This window comes from Hoplias malabaricus, chromosome 9 (genome assembly GCF_029633855.1).
Source record: "Hoplias malabaricus isolate fHopMal1 chromosome 9, fHopMal1.hap1, whole genome shotgun sequence".
Taxonomy (NCBI): domain Eukaryota; kingdom Metazoa; phylum Chordata; class Actinopteri; order Characiformes; family Erythrinidae; genus Hoplias; species Hoplias malabaricus.
In genome coordinates this window covers 342,371-354,054 of record NC_089808.1, presented here as the reverse complement: position 1 = coordinate 354,054, position 11,684 = coordinate 342,371, and the positions used below count along the sequence as shown (strand labels likewise).

Genomic DNA, 11,684 nt, shown 5'->3' with positions numbered 1-11,684 from the left:
CACACTGGAGCAGAAAAGATTATTATAATTTTCTTTTTGGTGCATTTTACAAAATACACATTATAATAGAGAAATAAAAAATAATAACATATCAACTCTTATTTCAACCGTACACTTTTAGAAGCAAATTATCTGTCGTTTCTAATAATGACAAAGACTTATCAGAGCATTAAAAGTGCTCTGAAAAACAGATCAGTCGAGTTACAGCCGCCGTGATCAGGATGAATCTGTTACAAAACATGAATGAATGAATAGAAATATAAACAGCTATTTACCTTTTAAAGACTCAATGAGCCTAATATAAGGGCATTATGTTGGTCTCATAAACAGAAGTGTTACTGAAACATTTAGTCAAAATGCAACAGTGCCAAGGTACAATTACAACAAAGAAATATCTTTATTGACCAAGCTGTGTGCAGATACTGCAGAGTTTAGAAACAAGACAAAAATGAATACTGCGGAAATGTTTATATCGACACAAACATATGTGGAGTTAGGTTTATTTCAGTCTCTTAAAAGTTTATAACAACTTCTGCATAATAAACATAAAAAAACAGAATTTTTTGAAATACACATTCTTGCACATTATGACTTAAATTCAAAAAAAGGTTTGAAAACAGTCAAAGGAATCATTGGCTCTCAAACTCTCTTGTTTGCCATATGTACAATATAAAGCACATTGTGGTGCACCGTGACTTTTGTCGCAGTAGAAACTAAACATAGCACAAATATTCTACTGACTTCCACAGGAATTTTGATCAAAGTAAAGTAGTAAATTAGGGTTATTCGGATATTTCAGTGGAATTCTGAACTGGGGAGAGATTTCCTACAAAAATGTTGCTCATTCAAAATCAGTAGTAGTGTGTAAATGTACCTGATCATGAGGATGAATGTTAAAGGAATATGCACAGCCAATCCAAGCTTAGTTACACAATTATGGGTTAATTAAGTCTGTGTGTGTCTGTGTGTGTGTAAAATACTGTTTCATTTCAAGCAGGATTGTACAAATATCAGGGTAAATGAATGGGTGAGCTAGCATGTGATGTGAATGAGTGAATGATGGTGAATGAAACCCAGAAATGCATAATAAAGTACCACTTAATGTTTTACACTAAAAACATGTTTTACACAATATACACATTGTATTACTTACAAAAGCGATAAGAGGCCTATAGTTAAAAATTCTTGGATATTCAGTGTTAGTACCACCAAGAAGAAGGAGAAAGAACAGAGTGACGGAGAAGAACGAAAAAGGAAAAACACAGTCTCGCTAATGTAAATGTTCAGTGCATTTTTCTCTTTGATGTTCAAAGTGCCGATTTGGTAAAAAGGGAAACAAATCCACTCCTGAAAGAAAAAGAAAAAAAGCACTTCTTTCCAAAAATTATTATATGCAACCAAAATATTTTTAAAGAAAAAAAATCTCTTGTGAACAAAATATGCACTTTTTAGCACTTATCTGTCATAGCACCTTTCTGGATTTTTTTCCTTTGTGAGGTACATTTAAAAAAAAAAAAAAAAAAAAAAAAAAAAAAAAAGATTATTTTTCAGTTTTTGCTTCCGTTGTAGCTGAAGATAAAGCACCATTTGAATTCCAACTGTTCTTGACGTAACTGCTGCAGTCATCCTGTTGATGCTGAACCCTGGCAAAGGGCCACGTTAGTTTTAGCATTAACATCACTCTGTTACGTCGTCTGCTTCATACACACAACGCAGCGGCTCACGCGTGTCTGCAGGTTTCCTACTTTCAGCGTCTCAGACTGTGGCTTTCTGAAAACAGCAGACGTACAACAGTCACACACTGAGACCAAACTTGACAATGTTTACTGAGATGTACACATAGTCTTTCAGAGTTCATCTTCATCCATTTTCTGTAACCGTTCCTCTTTCTCAGGGTCACGGGGGGTTGGGACCCACCCAAAGTCACTGGGCGCAAGGCAGGAACACACTGTGGACAGGGCATCACTCCACACACTCAAAGTCACTCGCACACTCACAACAACAGCCAATCTCGCTCCTCAAAGACAAGCCCTATCAAAGTGATCCTGCCTTTTACCCAGTGATTCCGCTTTTACCACCACTGCTTTTTACATAAAACATTCAGAACATATTAGTCTATGGTCATTTTAGAGCGTGTTCTCCCACATTTACTCACAAAACCAGTATCTGCAATGTGTCGCAAAAGAAACACACAGTTGTAGAGTAGCAGTGAATTTACTTTACATCCTGTTGTTTACCTGAACATTTCAGCCATTTCAATCGTGGCCAGCCAGAAGCTGTAGGAGTTTCCATAGTAATTGCAGGTTCCATGACCATGGCACTCGATGAAGGGAGCTGAGCGGAAGTCTTCCAAACAGGAGCCTGGAGAGGCCAGTGCCTGACCAGAGCCCTCAGCGCCTGCACTAGTGTGCTGGACAAGAAGGAGAGCAGTAAGAAAACAAAACTTAAAACACACTTTTCTCATCTTCCTGGAGATATTTTTATTAATTCTGTGTCCAATTTCTCATTAAACGTTTTCCAATATAAGCTTTTATTAAATATCATTGTTCATTGTACAAAGAGGTGCATCTTAATAAATTAGAATAACATCAAAAAGATCATTTATTTCAGTAAATCAATTCATAAAGTGAAACTCACATTATATAGATGCTTTACAAACAGAGTGAACTATTCTGAGTGTTTATTTAATGTTATTTTATGTGGATGATTATGGCTTACAGCCAATGAAAACCCAAAGGTCATTATCTCAGAAAATTAAATTAATCAACACAAAACACCTGCAAAGTTTTCCTAAGACTTTAAAATGGTCCCTTAGTGTGGTTCAATCCGCCCATGACCCAGAGACAACACCAGAACCGTCTCACCTGGGCCCAGGAGGAAAAGGACTGGACTGTTGCTCAGTGTCCAAAGTCCTGTTTTCAGATGAAAGTAAATCATTTCATTTGTAAATCAAGGTTCCAGAGTCTGGAGGAAGAGTGGAGAGACACAGTCCAAGCTGCTGGAGTCTAGTGTGAAGTTTCCTCAGTCAGTGATGGTTTGGGGAGCAGTGTCATCTGCTGGTGCTGGTCCACTCTGTTACATCACGTCCAAAGTCAGCGCGGCCGTCTGCCAGGAAAATGTAGAGCACTCCATGCTTCCCTCTGCTGACTATACTTTATGGAGATGTGGATTTCATTTTCTAGCAGGACTTAGCACCTGTCCACACTGACAGAATGACCAATACCTGATTTAATAACCACAGTATCACTGCGCTTGATTGGCCAGCAAACTCACCTGACCTCAGCCCCATAGAGAATCTACAGGGTATTGTCAACAGGAAGATGAGAGACACCAGACCCGGGCTTCCATAAACCCACAGCAGTGCCACAGGCTGCTTGTCTCCACACCGCGCCGCACCGATGCATTGATTCATGCAGAGGAGCCCAGACCAAGTACTGAGTGAATATACTGTACGTACTTTTCCATAGGCCAACATTTCTATAGTAAAAATCATTTTTAACTGGTTTTATATAATATTCTAGTTTTCTGAGGTAATGACTTTTGGGTTTTCATTGGCTGTAAACCACAATCATCCACATTAAAATAAATAAACACTCACAATAGATCACTCTGTTTGTAATGAATCTATATGAGTTTCACTTTTTTAATTTAATTACTGAAATCAATTAACATTTTGATGATATTCTGATTTACTGAGAAGCACCTGTAACTTCTATATCTGTGATGTGTAATCTGTAATTCACACGAGTTTAGGGGTTGTCCAGAGAGACATTTTAATTTCTATTTGTTTATTTGATATTTTGACAGTAAAAAAGGGGATCGATAAAAATATATTTCAAGACTGACAATAGAAAACTGGTACATTTCCATGAAAATATTGTGGATCAGTCAGATACTTTAATAACAATCTGTGGTAAACAGGAATATTAAGGGTGTGTTTCTGACACAAAGGGATAGGCCTAGTCTTGAATTACGTGTTTCTTTCAATAAAGACTGTTCCCTGTTGAGTCCAGAAGTAGATTTTATCCTTCTCTTGGAAATGCCAGTTTTTTCACAGATTTCTACAGCTTCTCTGATTTAAATGTGAGCAGTGTGAAGGGTGTGTGTTTTTGTACCATCATAAAGGAGTAGCCAATCCATAGAGGGTCCCAGTTCCCTGGACACTCTGGCACCGAAATGGTCTGGCTGTGTACTGCTATCACCATGGCTGGGGCTTCACATACAGTACATCTAAACACATTAGGGTTTTAATTAATATTGTTCACATTAGTGCTATCAGTACAATATTTTATACAAAATCTTTTTTAATAGTAAATTCTTAAGCTTGTACTGTTCAACCTTGCAGTTATACGTCTGGGGGTCAGAATCCTATTTACAGTCAAAAATCCCAAATTGATGTCAAAATAAGGAACGTGTCAGAACTGAACTATGACATTTCTAGCTTAACTTCGTGATTTACATTCTGCATTTATAATAATTTAAAAAACAAAGAGCATATTTAGGATATAATTATCTCCATAAATCTATAATCTATAGGCTCACATTCCCAGAACATATGTAAATGTTTTTTTTCTGGTGTATGCCCTGACCAGAACAGATTGTAATTGGGAAGTAGACACATTATGCTATAAATATCAACTGTGCAATTAATGGGGTCTGTTTTCATTTTGTAACTGTGAGGTTGAACAGGATGATGTTGTAACAAAAAATAGCTGAATGAATGAATGAGTTAATTCCACGTTTGTTCCTCTGTATGTGTGTATTACCTGCTGATATAGGGTTTAATGCTTTCTCCCTTGATGGGGGCCATGTTCATGGGCATGGCCTGAGGAGTGGACAGCCAATAGGAGTAATCATTTCGTGAGGCAAAATTGCACACATTGTTGATGTTGCAGAACATGAAAGGCATGGTGCTGAAACGTTTTAAACAGCTCCCAGCAGTACCTGAGAGAGGATGAAAGGCGTCAGGGACACTGGAAGACTCTGAAATATATAACTAGAGGATAGTATTACATTAGTGTTAGAAATCCTCTTAATCCTCACAGACTGTAAAACCAAAAAAGCAGAGTAGGACAGAGTAGCTACCATGAGGTGGGAGTGACAGAAGTGACACTACTGACACTGATTTTAGGGTTACAGTAAAATCTCAGTAAAATGCTGTATAGTATAATACAGTATTAACAGTACTTTACAGGTAGCTGAGTTAGCAGTGAGCTACTGTAAATTTTACAGGATATTTTTCTTCAAAAAATTAAATTTACTGTGAACATCCTATGAAAACCGTATGTCTGCATTAATTTGAGTTATGAGTCTTACAAGATCGTAGCAAAGGGTATTATACGCAATCGTCTCACCCAGATCCTGTCCATGGGCTCTCTCGTTGCCCTGCACATACAGCAGAGAGTAGCCATCGTAGATGGGTGAGGTACCTGGTGGGCATCTGGGCACCTCTGTAGCCTGACTGTGCCTTGTGATCAAAAAGCCATGTGCAGCTGACACTAGACCTGGAGGACCTGGAGAACCCTGAGGGCCATCTGCACCAGGAGGACCTGGGTAACCTCTATCTCCTGTGGACATATACATCAAGAAATGATAAGAGAATGATATGTGGAAACACATTTCTGGTGCCACTATACCAATACACTGCCCTTGTGCACGATTTACAAATAGTTTGAGAGTTATTAATAGATAATAAGCACGTTTAACATAATGTGTTTTAAAATAACAGTTATAACAGAAATGAAAGAGGAAAGTGAGCTGTCGTATTTGACAATATTGCGTGTCACGTTACACGTTTCAACCCAATTTACTGTTGAATATATAATGACTGTAAAAATGTATAGCACATACAATCATTTATGTTTATGTTAAAATGAGTAGCTAAAATAAAAATGTGCAAATTCATGAAAAAATGTATTTTTTTTAAATTTGCATAAGTTGTGTCACTTATTTAGAAAATAAATTCATTTAGAAAATCAACAGAAGTGTTACTTCACTGAGCACATTTACACCTTTACATTCACCTTTAGGTAATCAACAGTGTAGATGAATGGGGGTTAACTCTTTTGTGCATATAGGTCTTAAAATCTATTTAATTACCTCATTATTTTCAATATATTTAATATGTTTCTAATAAACAATGATATAAAACATTAACTTTTTATATCTGTAATCTTAGACCTGTCTGTATGAGCAATACTAATTTTTCAGGATACAGACAGCGCCCAGTTATTCAGTACCATACAATACGTGCAGTGGCCTTACTGATCATTAGCCAGTTTCTGTGCCCATGGGACATTAAACTCATCCATAAAATTGTTGCTCTCCAAAGAAAAACATATATCTCATTTTTTATTTTCACTTTGTTTTTGAGCACAGCAGTGGTCCTTCAACTTTGTGGAAATCTTTTGCTGAATGGACCAATAGAAACAATCCAAATTTATTTGGAATAAAATGTTTTACATTGTCTTCCTTTGAAAATGAAGAAGGTTCTTTCTCCTTGTATAAAGTTAATATTTTGGAGACGCATATTCTTCTTTGGACAGTGACGATATGCACATTATGACTTTATGTAAGATATATCCCCTACCTGGCTGACCAGGTGGTCCAGAATCTCCTTTCCTACCCGGTGGGCCATTGAATCCTGGGATTCCTTCGGGCCCTGGGTCACCGATGGGACCTGGCTGACCTAAGAAAAGCTTGTGAAATCAGTCACAAACCAATCATGTTGCACTTAACACTATCAATATTAGTTGTGTGCTGTTTGTAACACTGACCTGGCAGACCCTGAGGCCCTGGTGGTCCCAGTGGACCTGGACCACCCTGGAGACCAGGAGGACCAGGTGGTCCCGGCACACCCTTCATCACAACAGGTCGTGGAGCTATGCCTGGGTTACCAGGCAGCCCTAGCAAGCAAGAAATACAGAAATATAAGAGCTTGAATAAGAGGAAGTGATGCTGAATTTACATAGAACACAGTTTGATGCACTGACCTGGAGGGCCAGGGTCACCAGGATCCCCAGGAATACCATTAAGTCCAGGGGGACCAGAGGCACCTTTAGCTCCTGCAATGACAAATAAATATATAGTTAACTATCTGCTCAATAAATACAAGCTGCAGACTGAGTGACATATTTAGGTCTTTAGATCTTACCTGGGAATCCAGGAGCACCTGGAAAACCCATATCTCCTTTAGCTCCAGAACCTCCAGGCTGACCAACAGGGCCCTGCCCAGGAAGAGTGGTTAACTCTGGTTATTTATTTCATCTCAGCGTTCACTAGCATTAAAAAGACATCTAACAAGCCTTTAAGAATGTGAGTTATGACTCATCAGTCAAACCCCATTGAACATTTATTTTATATACTTCAATACTTGTAACTCACCGGTTGGCCTGTAAACCCAATGTCTCCTTTCTGTCCAGGCAAGCCTGGTGTCCCAGGAAGTCCTGGGAAGCCTTTCTCACCCTTCTGACCCCCACCTCCCGGAAGTCCACGAGGACCCTCTGGGCCAGGAGGACCTTTACATGCATAAAAAGAGGATTTTACCATTCTGTTCACCATTAAATGGCATTCAGTATGATTAAATACACAGCATGCAAAAAAAAAACATATAAAAATGCTTCAAATAACATCTCATTCTTTTGCGAGTATCTATATTTTTCCATGTGAGCCAATTTATTTGTCAGTTACTGGCCATTGACAGATTGCGGTGAATGAGTGCTTTATCAACCTTATGCTTGAGAAAGAGAAAAAAGCATCAACACAGGAAGTGCATATCTATATCACAACCACAACTCTAACATGATTAAATATCAAAAGTGAATGAATGATTGAATGAATGAAGTACACAGAACCAGTATGGTGGGCATCAAACCACTGAATCTGACCTGGAGGACCTGTAGGTCAAAGGTAAACACGTCCCCAAATTTCCAGTGAGAGAGTGAGAGCCCGGTAGCAAAATGCAGATTTAAAACAAGAGCAAAAGTTAGCACATCATCACAGTGACGGTAGCAACAGCAAGGTTAAATCATTTGGTGGTAAACACAATCAGCAAAGATATTTCATTTTTGTGTTTGCCTCCATTTAGTAACAAAGCTCTATTACAATAACATTTAAAGCAGCCCAACATCATTGATTTTTCATGGAACCTAAGTTCATACATAAAACACACACATAAAAACCTATGGCATTTTAAACCGAATCAATCTTGTTTGTAAAGGAAAAAAAAGACTGAATAGGGATGCACAATATCAGTATCAGTAAGTAAAAAAAAAACATATATATTGGTATGAGCAGAAGTTTTAAGATATTTAAATTGAAATTGACATTTGTCCATTTGTTTTGTAACAGTGTAACAATGATGGATAGAACCTTTGTTTACTTTACTGTACTTCAAATGTACATATTTTAGCTTACATGACTATATTAAGATTGTAACCCATTACAGATGCATATTACATTGCTCTGTTAACCTACGCCAGGTAGGTCTCCATTTCTACATTAATGTTTCTGGATCAGTATCAGACAAATTATGGACAGTGCTATGGCCCACAATTCTCATATTGGTGCATCCCTACCTCAAAGATCAGTTATTACACAAGACATGGAGAGAGTCCCTATATCGGTTCTAAAGCTATTCTCATGAACCTGCAGGTGACAGTGCCGATCAAATGTATTTAATGGCTAACAAAAAGCCTTAGCGTGATCCATTGCAATGATGCGGCTATAAACCTTCCATAATGGGCCGGCCCATATCGTCCCATTAAGGCAAGCCTTTATTTATATTCTGTATGTAATGGTACTAGGATCAGGGAACATGGCTAAGCACAAATAATGTTTCAATTATTACACAGTCAGGAAACTAATACAGCAAAGATAAATTAAACAAAACACAAAGGAGCTTGAAAGCCTTTAGATTTTTCAAAAGATCTGCATAGAAATGATTTAAACGTCATCAGGTTTTATCATTAATAACGTCCTAAATGTGGACAAAGGAATCCCAGTTAAATAAATGAGACAAAAACCTACTTGGTGATTTATTTATTTAGAAAAATCATGGTGAATTATAGATGTGTGAGTGGCAAAACTATGTGAACTTCTGGGGGTTCATTTGAAGGTGGAATTAGAGGCTTGTGTTTTCTGACATTAGGATGACAATCTCTGCTCTTCACATCATATGTTTGTTAAAAAAAAAGGAAAAAGGAGATTTCTGTAGACTGGTTTCAGGATGAGAGCAGTTTATGCGTGGACACCCGATTGTTCTGTACTGAGAAATGGGCTAAAATTCCTCCAAGCTGATGTGCACGATTGATTACGTTACTGTAAACCTTGTTATTCCTGCACAAGTGTGTCACACCCGTTACTGAAAGCAAATATTCATATTTGCCATTAACAAATATGTAATATTCATCATTAAACCCTCAAACTGTTCCCTGGGCACAGAGGATGCTGGCAGACCCCTGCTCTGGTTGTTTGTTTGCTCACTAACACGGATCAGTGAAATGCAAAGAAGCCATTTCCTCTAAGGTATCAATAATGGTGTTTCTTCTTCTTTTTCTTCTTCTAAATAAATGACTAAGTATAATACTATTGTCTCATTTATTTAATTTGGTTCTAATTATCTACTAGTACTTTTATTTTAGGTTGAATTTATGCAAAAAAAAAATATTGAAATAAAAATATATTTTTACTATTGTACAAATACAATTAACAAAAATAAAAAAATATATATAAAAAATCAATTCTGTGTACATTCTGAAAAGTCTGACCTTCCACGCCTGTAACCATTTGGCGTAATCCAGGGAATGCGAAGACATGTTGCAGGAAACAGGAAGTATGTATCATATGCAGAACACACCAGGGCAAAAAAATTAACCACACAGACACTACCCAACACTGGGTTCCCCATTTAATGTCCGTTTTACATTCTTAGTTTTTTAATCTAGTTTTACTGAACGAACAATAACAGTCTCCATTTTTTAAAGTGATAATCAAAATATCAATTTTAAACAAGGAAATAAATAATCATTCAATTTATTGTTATCTAAGAAACACTAATGCTGAAAGTGACCATTTATGAGAACCACTAAAGTCCATCATCAGGACAAAGATATTCCTGGTTTTGTCGTTCAGGTTCATTTTAACTTTGATTGACAAAGAAATATGACAATGTAATTAGGACCTTAGAAAACTTTAATTAAGTTTAGCTTTCAGCCTATTGGTCTGAACAAAAATTATTTTAGAATTCATGACTAACGACAGACACTAATCTGCCATATATGCCAACATTTGTATATCTTCTTGTAATACAGTAAATAACAAAACTACAAGACTATATATTATCTGACTGATTGTGAACAACGGTCACAGTCTTGATCAGTGGAAGCCGTGTTGGGCAGTTACAGTGATGGTTTTACATCTCTTAAACATTAGGACAAAAACCACACATGCAGGTGAACACACACACACACATATGACTGTAACATCTGGCAGTAAATTATCAACAATGCTCATATAAAACGACAAAATTCAGTATCAGAGACAGAACCCTGTGAAGAGACAGAACCCTGTGAACACAGCATGGAACCTTCATTCCCCAAGAACATAAAGTGGGGGAGGGAGTGGAGACACATGAGGAGGGATGGATGGATGGATCAGAACAAATATACAAATAAACGCAGACACTGTGGATCAATCCAAGCTTATCAGGCCTGGTCAGGCTTTTGTAAAACACACAGAGGGTGCGTGCAAACCCCTTAACTTACACACACTTTGGATATATTTAATGAGGAGAAGTGGCGACAGAAAGGTTTCCGTGCACTGGAATAAGTAGAACACTGGTCATGTGTGCAGAGCTCTTTGATTTTGTGCTCTATTTGCTTTGTGTGCAGTGACATGGATGCAAACACTTTGTGATGATTTTTGCAAAATCCCATGCAAATCAGTCCCACGAAACACATTCAAGAATGCCACTCTACCATCTGGTTGCTCATTATCCAAATGTGAACTTGTACATATCTTTTATATCTTTCAGCAGAGGACTAATGATAACTGGTAATTTAGTAGGAGAACCAGACAACAGAGCCAAAACAACTAGGACAACCCTGCTTTTGGAGAGCAAATGTTTTGTAGAGTTAGGTTACAACTCTAATCTAACCAACCAAAAAAAGCAGTTTATAAGCTTTTGAATTTAAAAATAAAATGGAAGTCTCCAGAAGCAGGATTGGACATTCAGGAATGTTTAAAATATATAAAAACTTACCCGGTCTTCCAGAAGGACCAGGAGGACCTTGGGAACCTTTAGGCCCCTGCTGAGACTGACCAGGTGGACCCTGGGGCCCCTGAACACCAGGGTTGCCAGGTAGGCCAGGAAGTCCTGACTCTCCTTTTTGTCCTGGATATCCAGGGTCACCAGGTAGTCCAGGTAAGCCAGGGTCTCCTTTGGGACCTGTATAATAATAGCAACATACAGTAAATTAACTTATATTAATTTGTTGGTATTACTCATGAGAAAATAGACAAAACATATAAGGAATAAACAGTGACAATTAAAGCAACAGTGACAAATAAAGCATAAAAAGCAAATAATATTACCTGGCAACCCTGAGAAACCAGGTGGACCTGGGTTTCCAATCCCTGGGGGACCTATTTAGAGAGAAAATGTCTTAGATCTAATGTATATTACA

At 37.6% G+C, this 11,684-nt stretch overlaps 1 protein-coding gene across 1 annotated transcript in view; it reads right to left on the bottom strand.

Moving 5' to 3' along the window:
* Positions 1–373: 373 nt before the first annotated feature.
* The window catches only part of col4a5 (collagen, type IV, alpha 5 (Alport syndrome)), a 53,136-nt gene continuing 41,825 nt past the window's right edge, over positions 374–11,684 (bottom strand). Inside the window, exons 39-50 of the mRNA XM_066680407.1 lie at positions 11,593–11,643; positions 11,261–11,446; positions 7,384–7,517; positions 7,154–7,226; positions 6,993–7,064; positions 6,777–6,905; positions 6,590–6,688; positions 5,355–5,567; positions 4,767–4,944; positions 4,116–4,230; positions 2,238–2,410; positions 374–1,770 (exon numbers count right to left, since the gene is read on the bottom strand). Of these exons, the coding sequence (XP_066536504.1) occupies positions 1,686–1,770; positions 2,238–2,410; positions 4,116–4,230; positions 4,767–4,944; positions 5,355–5,567; positions 6,590–6,688; positions 6,777–6,905; positions 6,993–7,064; positions 7,154–7,226; positions 7,384–7,517; positions 11,261–11,446; positions 11,593–11,643 (1,508 nt within the window). The 3' untranslated portion in view covers positions 374–1,685. The remainder of the gene's footprint in view (positions 1,771–2,237; positions 2,411–4,115; positions 4,231–4,766; positions 4,945–5,354; positions 5,568–6,589; positions 6,689–6,776; positions 6,906–6,992; positions 7,065–7,153; positions 7,227–7,383; positions 7,518–11,260; positions 11,447–11,592; positions 11,644–11,684) is intronic.